Here is a 17,731-nt window from a genome sequence, read left to right as displayed (position 1 = left end):
TGCACTCCAGCCTGGGCGACAGAGCGAGACTCCGTCTCAAAAAAAAAAAAAAAAAAATGAAAATAAATAAATAAATAAATAAAAAACAAAATGTGGGACAAGTGCGTGGTTTTGCCTCTCTGCTTTCCGTGAGGCCCTTCTAGTGTACTAACTTGCGAGGCATTTTTCTGGAGAAATGGTCATACTGAAAGAATTTCCAGTGATAGAAAATTGGTTACTCAACACTGTCTGTTTCCTCTGAACTGCAGATCAGCGACATCGATCGAATTCTTTGACCCGAGTTGATGGTCAGCCTCGAGGAGCAGCAATAGCATGGCCAGAAAAAAAAACCAGGTGAGTCTCTGTTTCAGCGATGTTTCTGTTTGGAATTTTTTTATACTAAACAGCAGTTCTTAAGATGTCGCCCCGACCCCCTGAGGATCACCGAGACCCTTTTAGGGAGTCCCTGCGATCAGAATTATTTTTATAACAACACTAGGAAGTTACTGCCTCTCTGCAGCCTCACGCTCGTGAGTGTGCCGTGGGATTTTTCGGAGTCTGCACGCCATGTGGTGTGGCAGCAGGTGGAGTCAGGTATGAGGGTCCAGCCAGATCCCAGAGCTATACAGGTGTCAAATAGTGCCTGGCCTTACACTGGAAACTTCCCTTCTGGAGAATATAGTCATTTGTCATGGAATGGACTAATTACTGTAATTTCAATCAATGTTTAGAAAATGTCTGAGCTTTAATTTCTAGGATGATAAATAGAGATTAATACTGATAAATAGAAACAAAAGCTCTTTGGGGTCCTCAGTAATTTTTAAGGGTATCAGGAGGTCCTGGGACTAGAGTGAGAATCACAAAGCTGAAATGATCTCTGATTTTCTTCTGCCTCGCAGAAGAATGAGTTTAAATCTCCTGCGTATGAGAGGCGCATTCTCGTTGCATGGCCGGCATTCTCCCCCACCGGTCCGTGTTGGGGGTCTCTGGTGTATACAGCAGCGCACCCAGTGGGCCTTCCCTGTGTTTCAGGCCTGCGTCCCAGCCGACACCTTTTGCTCTCCATCATGCTGCGAGTTGTGAAGTGGATCCCAGCTCTGGCGACAGCATCAGCTTGGCCCGCTCCATCAGCAAAGACAGTTTGGCATCCAATATTGTTAATCTGACCCCACAGAACCAGCCACACCCCACGGCCGTGAAGACCCATGGGAAGAGCCTCCTGAACAATGTCAGTATTGAGGATGAGGAAGAGGAGCTTGTGGCTATCGTTAGAGCAGATGTGGCTCCCCAGCAGGCTGACCTGGAGTTCCCCAGGGCCTCACCCCGGGCCTCAGGCCTTATAGCAAGTGCCCGGTCTCCCCAAGGACAACTGGACACCTCAGAAAGTAAGCCTGACAGTTTTTTCTTGGAGCCTTTGATGCCAGCGGTGCTTAAGCCAGCGAAGGAGAAGCAGGTGATCACCAAGGAGGATGAACGGGGGGAAGGGAGACCAAGGAGCATCACGTCCAGGAGGCCCAGCGAGGGCCCCCAGCCTTTGGTACGAAGGAAAGTGACTGGTAGTCGTGACTTGAATAGGACTTTTACCCCAATTCCATGCTCAGAATTTCCCATGGGCATCGACCCCACCGAGACAGGACTGCAGTCAGTGGAGACCATGGGAGAGGTGTGTGGGGGGCCTCTGGCCCTTGGCGGATTCGATCCGTTCCCCCAGGGACCATCCACAGATGGCTTCTTCCTTCATGTAGACAGGGCTGATGAGGACACTGAGGGCAGGTTGTATGTTAGTTGTTCAAAAAGCCCCAACTCCCACGATTCAGAGCCGTGGAGTCTCCTCAGGCAGGATTCTGACTCGGATGTGGTGGACATAGAGGAAGCCGAGCATGATTTCCTGGGTGAGGCCCATCCTGTGGTTCTCAGCAGATACATCGGGGAGGAAGAGTCGGCTAAACTGCAGGAGGACATGAAGGTGAAGGAACATGAAGACAAAGATGACGCCAGTGGCCGCTCGAGCCCCTGCCTGAGCACAGCGTCTCAGATGAGCAGCGTCTCTGTGGCGAGTGGGAGTGTGAAGATGACCAGCTTTGCAGAGAGGAAGCTCCAGAGACTCAACAGCTGCGAGACCAAGTCCAGCACCAGCAGCTCCCAAAAGACCACACCAGATGCGTCTGAGAGCTGCCCGGCCCCTCTGACGACATGGAGGCAGAAAAGGGAGCAGAGCCCGGGCCGGCATGGCAGGGACCCCGCCAGCCTCTTGGCGTCTGAGCTGGTACAGCTGCACATGCAGCTGGAGGAGAAGCGCAGGGCCATCGAGGCCCAGAAGAAGAAGATGGAGGCGCTGTCGGCAAGGCAGCGCCTGAAGCTCGGCAAGGCTGCGTTCCTGCATGTGGTGAAGAAGGGCAAGGCCGAGGCTGCCCTGCCCCTCAGGCCGGAGCACTTTTCAAAGGAGTACTCTCAGCACAATGGGGAGGACTGTGGGGATGGCGTTTCCAAAACTGAAGACTTTCTCGTGAAGGAGGAGCAGAGAGAGGAGCTCCTGCACGAGCCTCAGGATGTGGACAAAGAGAGCCTGGCCTTTGCTCAGCAACATAAAGCCAAAGACCCCGTGGCTCTGCATGAGCTGGAGAGAAATAAGGTGATCTCTGCCGCCCTCCTGGAGGACGCCGTTGGGGAGGTGGTGGACGTGAACGAGTGCGACCTTTCCATCGAGAAGCTCAACGAAACCATCAGTGCGCTGCAGCAGGCCATCCTGAAAATCTCTCAGCAGCAGGAGCAGCTTCTCCTGAAGTCTCCCACAGTCCCAGTGCCGGGCTCTAAGAGTAACTCGCAGGACCACAAAGGGAAGGCGCCAGTGCACTTCGTGGAGCCACTCTCTCCTACGGGCGTGGCTGGCCACCGCAAAGCCCCCCGGCTGGGTCAGGGCCGGAATTCCCGTTCCGGAAGGCCGGCGGAGCTGAAGGTCCCAAAAGACAGGCCACAGGGCTCCTCCCGAAGTAAAACCCCAACGCCCAGTGTAGAGACGCTCCCGCACTTGAGACCCTTCCCTGCCAGCAGCCACCCTCGGACGCCCACGGACCCTGGCCTGGACGGTGCCCTGGAGCCCAGCGGTGACCCACATGGGAAGTGTCTCTTCGATAGTTACAGGCTCCACGATGAAAGCAACCAGCGGACACTTACTCTGTCCTCTTCCAAAGACACCAACATTCTTTCGGAGCAGATGAGCCTCAAAGAAGTTCTGGATGCAAGTGTGAAGGAGGCGGGGCCCAGCTCCTCAGATGTCTCGGGAAAAGAAAGCATCCCCGTGGAGGAGCCTCTGAGGAGCAGGGCCAGCCTCATTGAAGTGGACCTCTCTGACCTGAAGGCCCCCGACGAGGACGGGGAGCTGGTAAGCCTCGACGGCTCGGCGGACCTCATCAGCGAAGGCGACCAGAAGCCGGGGGTCGGCTTCTTCTTCAAGGTAAGGGATCAGTAGCATCTGTTTCAGGCACTCGTGATTGTGAGTGAGTTAGAAAACACAGATCTGCGCCAGGCTGGCCTGCCGCTCCTGTAAGAGGCCAAGGGATGCGTGTGTTTAGCTTTATGGGCCACAGAGTCTCTGTCCCGAAGACTCCATTTGGCCAGAGGCATCCCTGGGCAGTACGAATGCAAGGGAGCATGGCGTGGCTGAGATGACTTTGTTATGAGCCCTAAAACTGGAATTTCATGTGATTTTCAACATTGTTTGCTTTGCTGGTTTTCCAGTCAAAACCCTGTTGTCGCCCCATCCCACCCCAAAGTGTAAAAAGCGTTCATCGTTAGAATGCTCTGGCGGTGGCCAGGCCTGGCATGTGGGCTGAAGTTTGCCAACCTCTGATATAGCAACTTCAAAAAACATTTTTTATATGTCTGTCTTGTAATTTTTTTTCTTAGAGATGAAGGGAAGCGTAAACTGAACTGTTTTAATAGTCAGTGCATCACATGATGTTTCGCTGTGACATTCATCTCCTAAGATGATAAGACCATATTTTTGTTGTAGCTTTTCAATGTTGAGACAGATGTTGATACACAGTTATGGTATTGGGTGCAGTAATGTGCCGTACAGGTCTGTGGCCTAGGAGCAGTGGCTGACCTCACTGAGGCCTGTGGGGGGCGCTGCCAGCCAGGTGCGCGCACGCTGCGTGATGCTCACAGGACAGCGAAGTCGCCTAAGGACCTATTTCTCAGAATGTTTTCTCTTGGCAAGGGACACGCAACTGTTTCTGCTTTGCCTCCAGGTAATTATGAATTTGACTGAGAGGATACCAAATCATCAGGCGGATCTTAGCAAAAGAGGCAAGCTTTATTTGGTGGTTGCACTTCTGAAATGTAAACAAATTAGTGACCAATTTCAGTATTCTCTTTTTTGCTTTTTTTTGGACAGAGTCTGGCTCTGTTGCCCAGGCTGGAGTAAAAGGGCATGATCTTGGCTCACTGCAACCTCTGTCTCCCGAGTTGAAACGATTCTCCTGCCTCAGCCTCCTGAGTAGCTGGGATTACAGGCGTGTGCCACCATGCCCAGCTAATTTTTTTTTTTTTTTTTTTTTTAGTGGAGACAGGGTTTTGCCATGTTGGCCAGACAGGTCTTGAACTCCTGATCTCAGGTGATCCACACTCCTTGGCCTCCCGAAGTGCTAGGATTACAGGTGTGAGCCACCCCACCTAGCCAATTTTTGTATTTTTAGTAGAGACAGGGTTTCGCCATGTTAGGCAGGCTGGTCTCGAACTCCTGACCTCGAGTGATTCACCCACTTCAGCCTCCCAAAGTGCTGGGATTACAGGAATGAGCCACTGTGCCCAGCCTCGCTCTTATTTTGGAAATATACGTGTACTTTTTAAGGCAAACTGGATCTCACGTGAGATGTTTGGAAAGTTGGGTTGATGCGGAGCGCCTTTGAAATGCACTGGTTTGTCTTCATTCGTATTTTAGAGTCTGTAACGGTTACAGAAAAGTGTAGAAGTCTTTATGCGTTAAACTTTTAAAGGTGTAGTGACAGTCGGCTGCTGGGTCGAGTGCGGCCGTGTCGGGCGTCTGAGGGGGTTCCTGTCATGCTCTGTGTGGCTTCTGTCTTGCAGGACGAACAGAAAGCTGAAGATGAGCTCGCCAAGAAGCGGGCGGCCTTCCTCCTGAAGCAGCAGCGCAAGGCCGAGGAGGCCCGCGTGCGCAAGCAGCAGCTGGAAGCAGAGGTGGAGCTCAAGCGTGATGAAGCCCGGTAAGCCTCCCGCGGCGGCGGAAAGCAGACTGGGCAGGAGCCTGGTGGGTCCCTGGCGGCCCCCGTCCCGTTCCTGGCACTGGCCGTGGACCATGGCAGTGAGTGCCTCTGAGGGTCGTACTCCTCCCATGGGTGGCCTCCCTGAACTTTCACGGCCCCTGCTGATCTGCAGTGAGGATGTGCGTTGCCGGTGGCCAGTGAGGCTGTGTGGCCCGGTGGCTCATCTGCAGGACTGCCCTTGCAGCCTCTGCGCCCGCTTGTGGAGGCTGGCCACCCTTGGTCCCAGCGGCCGGGCAGAACCCGAGAAACGCGCCTGGACAGAGCGCCGCGGCGCAGGCGTCATAGAAGAAGCCCGGTGACCGAGCAGTGTCTGAGCCTGTGTTTCTCTCAGGCGCAAAGCTGAGGAAGACCGGGTCCGGAAGGAGGAGGAGAAGGCGCGGCGCGAGCTCATCAAGCAGGAGTACCTGCGGAGGAAGCAGCAGCAGATCCTAGAGGAGCAGGGGCTCGGCAAGCCCAAGTCAAAGCCGAAGAAGCCGCGGCCGAAGTCGGTGCACCGGGAAGAGTCGTGCAGCGACTCCGGCACCAAGTGCTCCTCCACCCGTAAGCGGCCCTGGCCCTCAAGCGGGCAGCGCTTCCTTCCGTGGGCGGCGGCCTCATGTTCTTTAGCTCATTGCAGTTTTGTCAAGAGTGGTGTGAGGCAGGAAGGGTGGGGATGATTTTCCCTGTTTCACGGATGACAGTGTTGAGACCAGAGGCTCTGAGATGTGCGGCACATCCAGGCACAGCCTGGCTCCCTGGGGCAGGGTGGGGTCGTGGCCTCTCTGGCCGAGCTCTGCAGAGCCAGGTGAGGGGTAAAGGTACAGAGGACAGGTACGTGTCTGTCGGAATCTGTTCATGAACCATCATCTGTTTCTGTCTCTGGCAGCTGATAACTTGAGCCGGACTCAGTCAGGCTCCAGCCTGTCCTTGGCCTCTGCGGCAACGACAGAACCCGAGAGCGTTCATTCTGGGGGCACACCCTCTCAGCGGTAAGGGACTGGAGACGGCCGCAGGCCCGAGGCTGGAGCACGTTGGTGGGGGGGGTGGGCGGGGGCCAGGGTGGGACTTCCTGATTAAAAACAATGAGAAAGGCTTTTGTAACTTTAGTTTTGATAGAATTTCACATTTACAGAACAGTTGCAATAATGTCATCAGGAATTCCAGTGCCCTTCACACGGGCTCCCCAACTGGTTAAACTTGGCAGCCTTTGCCTTATCACCCTCCCCTTTCCCCCACCCCACACATGCACGCTTGCTTCTTCATCATTATGAGTCCCTTGGAGTCCAAGCATGGTGGCTTACCCCCATGATTCCAGCACTTTTGGAGGCTGAGGCAGGAGGATCACTTAGGCCCTGGAGTCCCAGACCAGCCTGCACAACAGAGTGAGACCCCCATCTCTACAAAAAATACAAAAAAAGTTGGCTGGGTGTGGTGGCATGCACCTATAGTCCCAGCTACTTAGGAAGCTGAGGTGGTAGCATCACTTGAGCCCAGGAAGTTGAGGCTGCAGTGGGCTATGCTCACACGACTGCACTCCAGCCTGGGCGACAGTGAGACGCTGCCAAAAACCCGAAAACCAAACAGAAAAAAACCACTCTGTTGGAGATGTTGGGCCTTTTTTGCTTTAATACTTCAGTGTGTATTTCCTGGAACGAAGTTTTCTCGTGTAATCAGTTACCAAGCCAGCACTTTCATCCAATTTGCGGTCCCCATTCAGCTGTCCTCAGTTGTCTCAAGAGTGTCCCTGACAACCGTGGTGTTCCCTAGTCTAGGATCTGGTTTGGGGTGACGAATGGCCTTGAAATGCCATGTCCCTTTAGTCTCCTTCCATCCAGAGCAGTTCCTTAGCCTTTCTGTGCCTCTCTGGACCTTGACTTTTGGTAACCACAGGTCAGTTATCCTTCTGGCTGCCTCTCAGTTTCGGTTTCCTGTGATGAGACTGGGGCCTCACGCTTCTGACTGAGCAGCCCAGAAGTGAGCGTGTGTCTTTCTCAACGCGGCCTCTCAGGTGGGCCCGGGACCGCTCCTGTGGTGAGGAAGTAACTCGGGAGAGAGGCTGGGGACTGCTCTGGACCTCACGAACTGTCCTCAAGGGCTTTAGTGGTCACTGTGGAGCTCCTGCTCACTGCTTCCTCCACGTGTGCTGTCAGCTCCCGTGGGAGCAAGGGCCTCCCCCGCCCATGTGTCCCTTTATTTTTATGTGCACACCGTGTGGCCCCTGTTCTGTCTGCACCTATGGACCATGTTTTCTTTTTTTTTTTTTTTTTTTTTTTTTTTTTTTTTTTTTTTTTTTTTTTTTTTGAGATGGAGTCTTGCTCTGTCACCCAGGCTGGAGTGCAGTGGCCCGATCTCGGCTCACTGCAAGCTCCGCCTCCCGGGTTCACGCCATTCTCCTGCCTCAGCCTCCCGAGTAGCTGGGACTACAGGCGCCCGCCACCTCGCCCGGCTAGTTTTTTGTATTTTTTAGTAGAGACGGGGTTTCACCGTGTTAGCCAGGATGGTCTCGATCTCCTGACCTCATGATCCACCCGTCTCGGCCTCCCAAAGTGCTGGGATTACAGGCTTGAGCCACCGCGCCCGGCCTATGTTTTCTTGTCTCTTCACCCGACTCGTGGCTCCTTGTTGTCTCTGGGCTTTGTGGCGGATCCCTCCGAGGGACTGCAGATTCTGTTTGGGTTTTTGTTCTGGTGGTCAATTACCGTGGCTGGATTCAGACTCCAGCGCTGTCTGCCTGCTTTGTGAGAGCAGCAGCCGACATCTCTGAGCAGCTGTGTTCAGCCTTTTGGCATCTTTGGTGCTCAGTGGAGACTCCCTGCAGGGTGGAGCTCAGGCCTTCCAGGGATCAGAGTCACTGGGGCCCAGGTTTTCAGACTCGGCCCACTGTGGCCCCTCCTTCCCTTGGCCTCATCCCTGGCTGGGCAGCAGCACAAGTGGTCCAAACTTCATCCTCTGGCTTCCTGAGCCTGCAGCACTGTGCCCTGTTCTGTGCCTGTGCCCTGCTCAAGGGGGTGGTGCCTCGAGCAAGGGCTGCGTGGAGGTGAACCCCTTCGTTGAAGGACTGACTCCCCTCTGTCCTCATCACTCCCTAGTACCTGAAGTGTTTGCTTTTGTATTTTGCTCGGAGTGTCTGTACTGTGTGGGGGTTGTGGCAACTCAAGCCCTCACCGTCACTGGAAGCCTCCTCCCCTGCTGATGTGCTTCCTGTCCTTGTTGTGGGCCGGCCCCTTGCCAGCAGTGGCGAGAGGAAGCCAGCGCTTCACCTGCCTGTCTCTTGTCTGTTTCTGCCCGCAGAGTGGAATCGATGGAAGCCCTGCCCATACTGAGCCGTAACCCGAGCAGGAGCACAGACCGAGACTGGGAGACCGCGTCGGCAGCGTCTTCCTTGGCCTCGGTGGCTGAGTACACAGGTGACGGCCTTCGCCCTCCTTAGAGGTCATCGTGGGCATGGCCGCATGCCTTTGCGTGGCTCTTTCAATGTCTGTTCTCTGTTTTGGTCTAAAAAGTATTTTTCTAATAAAGATGTTTTGTTTAGTGAAAGAGAGCTATTTTTAGCTCTTTGGTACTGAAATTGGCATGTAGTTTAGTAGAAGCTCTTAGTCCTGCTTTTCCCTCCTAGCCATATGCCTTGCTGTCTGCTGTGTAGGGGGCAGCGGACCTGGGGGCGGCAGAGCCCGGGAGTGGCAGAGCCCGGGAGTGGTGGGAGTGCTTGGCTCTCACCAGCTGCCCTTGGAGCAGGTGTGGGCTCAGGGCACGGTGAACTGGAGGTGCTGCTGTGGCTGAGGAGTCTGTCCTGGGGCCTTTGAACTTTAGACTTTTTACAAGTTTTTTTCCTGGTTTTGTCTTTTTTTTTTATAGTTAAGACACTGAATTTAGAAAGGGGATAAATTATTGATTACTTTCGTCTTTAGTTGTCTAAAAGTTTATAACTTAAAATTGTTTTGAATAAATTTTAAGTGACTTTTACTTCCCATTTTTAAATAATCATAAATATCTGTAATTCAGCCTACCCATTGCTTGCTTCTAAGACATCTTTGGGTTTTTTTGTGTGTGCGTGTTCGTGCCTTGAAATAATAATTTTGCCAATCCTGGCCTCGTTTCTTAGGTCCCAAGCTCTTTAAGGAGCCCAGTAGCAAATCAAACAAGCCGATTATTCACAATGCCATATCCCATTGCTGCCTGGCTGGAAAAGTGAATGAACCCCACAAGAATTCCATATTGGAGGCAAGTATCACGTTTCAACCTGTTTTTATGTGAAGTAAAAAATGTTTATAAATTAAGCATTCCTTCTACAAGAAAACACCCCAAATCTTTGATGAACGAGAGTTGCTAGGGAGGATGCAGATTTCAGGGAAGGCCGTTCCAGGCAGGTGGGAGTGAGGCGTGCCAAGGTCCAGGGGCTGCAGCGAGCCTGTGCTGGAGGAACACCCAGGAGGACGGGGCGGGGTTCAGAGGCTACATCCCTGTGTGGGGCCTCTGTGGGCTGAGGAAAGACTCAGCTTTACTCAGAGTGAGACAGTGGATGCAGGTGTGGGCAGAGGAGAGCCAGGAACCCACCTGCCCTTCCCAGTAGATCAGAGCAGTTAGCAGGGAAGCCAGGGAGGCAGCCTGGTGGTGAGTGAGGAACAGGGGCCAGGGCCGGAGTGGTGGGGTGGGGAGGACGGAGCAGGGAGGGTGGGAGGAGGCATGCACCTGCTGAGCGTGTGGACTCCGGAGCACACAGTGTGCATGCCCAGGGAGGGGATTGGAAGCTGGAATCTGAGGGTCCTGCGTGGGGTCTAGGCTGGCCCCTGAGAGGCAGGACTGGAATTCCAGGGGAGAGGAGGCAGAGCCACTGGAACCCATCCCAGATTCAGGCCCGTGTGTGGCCTTAAGTTGCTGACCTTGGGATACAACAGCTTGTGAATGAAAATTATGCAACAGTCTGTCACCCACCAGAAATTCTGCTTTTTAATAATTAAGACTAACCCCTGGTCCTTAGTTGGTTTGGTTGTAAAAATTAAAGTGACATACGGAATTTGTGACCCACTTTAAAACGGATGTGTTCTTCTTGGTAGTGAAGATCATCTAGACTAAGAGTGGCTCCAGCCTAGGCAGGTCTCATGGGACTGGGGACGGAAGTGGCCATGGTCATGCCCTTCCTGCTTAGATTTCCACACGGAGAGAAGATCATCTGGACTAAGAATGGCCCCGACCTAGGCAGGTCTCACGGGACTGGGGACAGAAGCGGCCATGGTCATGCCCTTCCTGCTTAGATTTCCACATGGAGAGGTGGTTGGCCCCTTGTATCAGTGGCCCCCAGGATCACCTTGCATGCGGAGATGCACTGGAAGGACTCGTGGCCCTCAGTGTGGAGTCGACCCATGGCTTAGATTTATTCCAGCACTGTGGAGGGAGCCAGAGCCACGGGGTGAAGAGGGAGAAGACAGAGGCAGGGCCAGACCCTGCGCAGCTCCCTCTGTTCTCGTTCTTCCAGCAGCAGATCCACAGCAGCCTGTGGGCCATGGAAAGCCCTTTTGAGACTGGATGCCCTGAGCTCTCGCTGGGGGCTGGTCACGAGGCACACCCCTTGCCTAGTGTGCAGCAGTGTGCCTGATGCCTGGGAGGAAACCAGCGTTAGCGTGCGGACCAGCAGTTGAGACTCAGGGAGGCCCTCCTGTCAGCCAGTGAGTGACTGGGAGCTCTGCAGATAGCAAGTTCCCAGGCGCCCGCTGAGGGCTGCCCAGCAGGCAGGACAGCAGCCATCTCAGCTGTGCCACGTAAGCTGTAGGCACCACATGCTTCCTTACCGCGCAGGCAGCAATAAGTAAATAAGATGAACCCCACTCCCCACAGTCCCACTGCCGCTACAAATTAAATGTTTCTTTCTTTTTGGCATCTAAATCTGTTCATATTTAAACACAGTGTTTGTAGGGTTGAAATCAGTATTATATATACACTTTTGGATTCTTTTAAAATATATATATTATTTAAAATAATAAGCCCCATTATATGCCGATACATTGTGTATTTATGAAAAGAAACTTTTCTAAAGGCAAATAAATAGAAGAGTGGCATTGACATAAGAGGGCTGACATCTCAGCCGCTCGTGCCCTCCGTCCATTACAGCCACACGGCCCAGGACCTTGGGAAGGTTCCGCCGCACACTCGTGAGAGGCAATGAGGCCATAGCCTTTCGAGGTCAAGGGTTTGACCCTGAGATTCCTGGGAAGGCCTCAGGACGCCTGGGCCACATGTGGAGAACTGCTGGGGCAGACCCATATGCTCCCATTCCCAGGCATGTGGAGGGTCTGTTTTTAAAAGTTACCAAAACCCTTGAAGATATGTTTTAAACTTTAGAATACAATCAACAAACACTGCGACAGGCATCAGCGGTTTGTCATATTTACTTCAGATTCTTCTTTTTTTTTGAGATGGAATCTCGCTCTGTCACCCAGGCTGGAGTGTGGTGATGCGACCTCAGCTCACTGCAACCTCCACCCCTCCAGGCTCAAGTGATTCTCTGAGTAGCTGGGACTACAGGCATGTGCCACCATGCCTGGCTAATTTTTGTATTGTTAGTAGAGATGGGGTTTCACCATACTGGCCAGGCTAGTCTTGAACTCCTGACCTCAAGTGATCCGCCCACCTCAGCCTCCCAAAGTGCTGGCATTACAGGTGTGAGCCACCGCGCTCGGCCCAAACAGCTTTGTGAGATATCATTCATATACCGTAAAATTTACCCTTTTAAACTATACCATTCATTGGTTTTTAGTACATTCATAGAATAGCACAACCATCACCACCGCCTAATTCCAGAACATTTTCATCCTCACAAAAAGAAACTCCGCCCCCGTGAACAGTCACTCCCCTAGTCTTCCTGCGCCCCAGCTCTTGGCAGTTACCAGTCTGCTGTCTGTCTCCATGGATTTGTCTGTTCTGGGCATTTATATAAATGGAATCATAATTTATATGACCTTTTGGGTTGGACTTCTTTCACTTAGCATGATGCTCTGAGGTTTCTCAGTGTAATGTGTACTGGGACTGCGTTCCTTTTCACAGCTGGGTAATGCTCCATTGCATGCTCGGACCCCGTACTGTTCATCTCGTCATCTGCTGATGCACACTTGGGTTGATTCTACTTAAAACATTTTTTATCGATACAGAACAGATGTACATGTTTTTGGGGGTACATGTGATGATTTTGTTTCTGCTTTTTGCCTGTGAGGGATGGTGCTGTTATTTGTATGCAGTGTTTTGTGTGGATGTGTGTTTTCATTTCCCTTGAGTACATACGTGAGAGAGGAATTGCTGCGTCCCACGGTAACTGCCTGACAGTTTGGAGAGCGGCCAAGTTGTTTTTCACAGCAGCTGCTGTGCTCTGCATGCTCCCGCAGTGAACGAGCCCCGTGGCTCGCCAGCACTCATTGCCGCCTGTTTCTGGGTTCCAGCCGCCTTGTGGGCATGACGCGGCGTCTCTTTCTGACTGGCATTTCTCTGGTGGCTAATGATGAGCATCTTTTCATAGACTTTTCCACTTAATTGTAAAAGCATTTTTTCCGGCCGGGCGCGGTGGCTCAAGCCTGTAATCCCAGCACTTTGGGAGGCCGAGGCGGGCGGATCACAAGGTCAGGAGATCGAGACCACAGTGAAACCCCGTCTCTACTAAAAATACAAAAAATTAGCCGGGCGCGGTGGCGGGCGCCTGTAGTCCCAGCTACTCAGGAGGCTGAGGCAGGAGAATGGCGGGAACCCGGGAGGCGGAGCTTGCAGTGAGCCGAGATCGCGCCACTGCACTCCAGCCTGGGCAACAGCGTGAGACTCCGTCTCAAAAAAAAAAAAAAAAAAAAAAAAAAAGCATTTTTTCCGCTTGCTTGCCTAGACTTCTTAAGTCAAGTCTCAGTGGCACGTAATGCTCTAGGACGGGTCTGCCATAATTGTGTACAACAGGCAGGCTGTAGGTGACAGGTGGGGGAGCTTCCCACGGAGCAGTGCCAGTTGAGCGGCTGTGGGAGCCTAACTCATGGCGATTGGAGTGGCCTTGAAGTGTTTGTCTCTTTCTCTTTTCTCTCTCCACACAGGAGCTGGAGAAGTGTGACGCCAATCACTACATCATACTGTTTCGTGATGCTGGCTGCCAGTTCAGGGCACTTTACTGCTACTATCCTGACACTGAGGAAATCTACAAACTCACTGGCACGGGGCCAAAGAACATCACCAAGAAAATGATCGACAAGCTGTATAAATACAGCTCAGACCGAAAACAGTTTAACTTGATCCCAGCCAAAACCATGTCTGTCAGTGTGGATGCACTCACAATCCACAACCACCTGTGGCAGCCCAAGCGGCCCGCAGTGCCAAAGAAGGGCCAGACTCGTAAATGACCCCGGTGCAGCCGGTGTCCGAAGGGTGACCCAGACTCGTAAATGACGCCCTCGTGGCTGGCATCCAGAGGGTGCCACGGGGTCCTTATTTATTGTTTTCATCTATTTGGGTACGAAGTGTGCAAAGTCACAGACCTTTTGCAAAGACGTTTCTAGACAACAGAAGAAAACCCTTCTCTCAGCGCTCATCTCACGCAGAGGACGCCAGGCAGGGCGAGGATGGGGGAGTAGATGCCGCCTTTGCAGTGGCTCGCACTGCTGTGGCCACCACTGACCACTGAGGCTCCCGGAGGAGGGTGTTCACAGCGAGGTCCCAGGCCACGGAGCTCCCTTACTTGAAGTTCTCCTTCAGCATAGATTAGATGCGATCCACTTTGCTTTCTCGCTTCTCACCTCACCCCCTTGCACATTGCCTGACACCCTCATGTTGGCCAGCTGTAATCTCATGTGACTGTAGGACTGAGGCTCAATCTTGGCTTGGGGTGTTTGAATGTCTATAGCAAAGGAATTCATAATGGGAAATCTTTTTCATTTGAGAAATTGTATGATACTTATTGATTGTGTCTACTGCCAACATTTATATTCAATTCTAAGATTTCTGAAAAAAAATTCTTATCCCTTGCTGCTCAGAAAAAGTTTACTGAAAATACCAGTTCACTAAAAGCACTGAAATCTGCAAAGTCTGTCTTCTGCTAAAATAACGTTTACAAATGTGAAGATGATTATTTCTGGCACACAGTCATGAGGATGGGGAATGGCACTAGGAGCTGATGTTTGCTTCATTTAAAGTGGGCAAGCCGAGCCAACTGCAGCCATCGTTAATTAAGTTTCGGATAGTACTCTAATGATTTGTTCACTGTAATAAAGACAGATTTTGGTGAAGTAGAATATTTTTCATTCTGAGCATGTTTGTCCCATAAGGTGATGCACTTAAGCTGACAGTCCCTTTAGTGGTTTTGTTAGGTCACGGCTTGTCCTGTCTGGATTCTGCATCTGGAAGCGCTGTGTGCTCTCAGAGGAGCATGCTCTTTTCCGTGTAGATGGATAGTTTTGTTTTGTTGCCTATTTGAAAACAAGTGGTTATTTGCAGTTATTTCAGAACTCCAAGTAAGTGGATGGCTTTGGGTGCTTTCTGCCTTGGTCCCAATGGTGTTGATGCTTCTGCGGAGCGGACATTGCTGGGAGCAGGTGCGTGCCAGCCACAGCTGCCAGACACTGCAGCGACTGACCAGCTGCCGGAAGATTCTGGAGCCACTAACATTAGTTTTGCACATATTTTCTTGGGAGTGTTACTTGAATCTATCTCGAACTGCAGAAAAAATTAAAGATCAATAGGGAGAAAAAGTTAAGAGACAAGTGTAACTGTTACATAATTTTAGATAAGAAACGTGAGTCGTGTACATAAGGAAGGCGGGAACGTGGTACAGAAGGCTAGAAGGAATTACAGGTCTTATTCCCCTTTCCTCAGTCCTTTGAAGAAAAGGACGGTCTCTTGCGATTTTGTATATATCGTGTTCAACACAGCCGCTCTCTGTCCTGTAAATAGGGAACTAAAGGCTGTATGATTTCTCAAGTGCTGAGTTACACATCCTGAGTGAGCTTTCTGTTACCATACTTTCACACGTGGGCTTTATTTCTCACTGTATGTTTGATATGATATTACCGTATTTATTTTAAGAAAGCACTAAGATGTAATAAAGTGATGAACTAATTTGCTTTACATTGAATCGTATGTGTGAGGTTGCTGTGGCTCATTTCTCTGACCAGGCGACACCAACTCCTTGCTTTATAGGAGTTTCACGTTGTGGTTTTTTTTTTTTTTTTTTTTTTTTTTTCCCCATGGCCCTATTGAAGTCAGTGGAATTGGATTATTTTTAAGGAAGAGCTAGAAAATGTCTGTCATAGAGCTGGAAAATTGCATTCCCATGGGACTTCTGAGTCAATTCTGGATTTTCTCCATGGAATGAGTCAGTCTGTGGAACATCCTGAAACTTGTCCTTGAGCATGTAGGATTTTTCACTGTTTGTTGTGAGTAAGCACCAACATGGCACGGACATTCCTGATGTCCCAAGTCCCCAGGCCATAGTTTGCCTAATGGTTGACAGAAACATCCCTGCATTCTTCATGCTTGGACACAGCAACCCTTTTCATTTGTCTTGAAAAGGTTCGGACACAGGATTAATTTTCGTGGTGGTGCTTTTGGGCCTTTCTGGCTTGGGTGGCGGTAAAGTCATGATTTTGCAGTTGGTAACACTGACCGATAGCTCTGTTATCAATGTCCGCCATTTTCAAAGCCTCTGCAGTGGTATTTGTGTCTCGTTGCAAATGTCTTTCAGCGGAAAGCTTGCACATCTTTCCTTGCCTCTCGGAATTCTAACCTTGTTATTTCAGACAAGCTGCTCTACCCATTTAGGATACCACTTTGTAAAGAAAGTGTAAACCAAATGATTCAATGTATGACGAAGTTTATGTGTAAATCCTTGGTGTGCTAGAATTCTGGGAGCCCAGAAGGGTTGAAAGAGAAATGAAACTTGTGTGAGTCCTATTATTTTACACGTGTATGTGCAGATACGTTCTACCCACACGTGTGCATGCACATGGCTGTGTGCGTGCACCAAACGCACTGGTTTCCATGTGTCCTTTTGACTTTCTACGCGTGTCACTGCGGTGCAGTCTCTCAGCAGACTTCAGGCCCAAACTGTATTCTTCACTCAGGCAAAATTGAAAAGTGGAATATTCTAAATTACTTCTAGGTTATACTTTTACCTCCCTGAAATTGTAGTTGTCACTTGGAGGGCAAAATATTTATTGAAATAAAATTTTCTGTTAAAAATTCATCAACTTGGAGAATGTTTTACAATTGATTGTGATTTATTTTGTGCAGTGGGATTTGACTTGTGAGAAGTGCCAACGGGCATCTCTACAGCAGTTGCGTTTCACCTTTTCTGGGAATGTTTTTGAAAAGGACAGTAGCTGTATCTCTCCATCATTGTTTTGGTCAAGTCTGTCTGTGTTACTGGGAAGCAGACACACCCAGGACTGCATCTCTGACTTTCACACCTGCCTTTTCTTATAGGGCTTGAGTGGGTGCCTTGCTGTTGTCTAGAGTTTTTTCTGGTGTGGAAGGTGGAGGTGTATTTTTAAGGACAGTCCAGGGGATTCGGACGTCACCAGCGGATTCGGACGTCACCAGCGGAGCCATGTAGGATACTCTGTCATTCACAGTCTCCATTTGCTACAATTTATCACATTTGAAGGCCCAGGCTGTGGGGTTTGTTAGAGGTTTCAGAGAGCCGAACTTGCTCTTGTAAGAAACTTGGACTCCGGGGAGCATCTCGCCGTACAGATGGCAAGTTCCTCTCCTTCCTCCTCGTGCCGTTTTTCAGGATTATGAACTAGGAAAGTAAATTTCAGCTGTGGAAGTGAGTGCCCTCGTCCCTCCACCATCTAGAAGAGGGGTGATCTCCACTTGCAAGCTGTTTGCAGATGCCTCGTTTTGTTCTTTCTCCTTTAGAAAGAGCAAGTTAAATTTTCCCAGTTACTTCTCATGTAGCAATACTTTGCCAAAGCAACATATAATGGGAATGAATGACAGGGGAAAGGAATAGATTAGCAGACTCCACGTAGACAAGCCCAGGCACAAAACTTGTGAATGAATTGCTGAGTGATTTGTTTCAGGGTAGAACATTTATTTGCAATGAAAAATTTGGGTTGCTTCTGGTTCAAAAGTATTAAACCACATTTCCCATACAAATGAATTTCTACGCTAGTATCACGATGATGGTCAGCAACTAACCAGTTTGGCCTTGGAGCCGCTTCTCAGTAGCTCTCTTTTTTCATCTGGTAAATGATGCTCCCGAACTGCAAACTAAGATACTTTAGCTCTGACAGCCTGAGATTCAGGGTGCGGCCTGCCATTCAGATGTGCATAGCGTGTTGGCTTCATCTGTGCACACAGCCTTCAGGAGGATGATGATCCTGCTCTGAGTGTGGCTTGCCACTAACGGGGCTCCAGACATGCTGTCGGGGGCACACAGGGATGATGCTTGCAGGATCCATGTTGCTGCCACAGGGCAAGGTCGAGAAAAGCCCACGTGGCACCCATCTTGCTTACTCCCAGTTGGAGAT

General features: G+C 50.8%; 1 protein-coding gene across 5 annotated transcripts in view; it reads left to right on the top strand.

Moving 5' to 3' along the window:
- CAMSAP1 (calmodulin regulated spectrin associated protein 1) overlaps window positions 1-16,440 on the top strand; it is a 103,064-nt gene extending 86,624 nt beyond the window's left edge. For all 5 annotated transcript variants that reach the window (XM_050759709.1, XM_050759708.1, XM_050759710.1 and 2 more), the window contains 8 exons: window positions 249-333; window positions 1,012-3,433; window positions 5,068-5,204; window positions 5,596-5,804; window positions 6,130-6,232; window positions 8,535-8,650; window positions 9,346-9,464; window positions 13,301-16,440. In XM_050759709.1, the coding sequence (XP_050615666.1) occupies window positions 249-333; window positions 1,012-3,433; window positions 5,068-5,204; window positions 5,596-5,804; window positions 6,130-6,232; window positions 8,535-8,650; window positions 9,346-9,464; window positions 13,301-13,603 (3,494 nt within the window). In that variant the 3' untranslated portion in view covers window positions 13,604-16,440. The remainder of the gene's footprint in view (window positions 1-248; window positions 334-1,011; window positions 3,434-5,067; window positions 5,205-5,595; window positions 5,805-6,129; window positions 6,233-8,534; window positions 8,651-9,345; window positions 9,465-13,300) is intronic.
- Window positions 16,441-17,731: the final 1,291 nt, after the last annotated feature.

Source organism: Macaca thibetana, chromosome 15 (genome assembly GCF_024542745.1).
Source record: "Macaca thibetana thibetana isolate TM-01 chromosome 15, ASM2454274v1, whole genome shotgun sequence".
Lineage (NCBI taxonomy): Eukaryota > Metazoa > Chordata > Mammalia > Primates > Cercopithecidae > Macaca > Macaca thibetana.
Note: the sequence above shows the minus strand (reverse complement) of the source record. Positions and strands in the feature narration are given on the sequence as shown.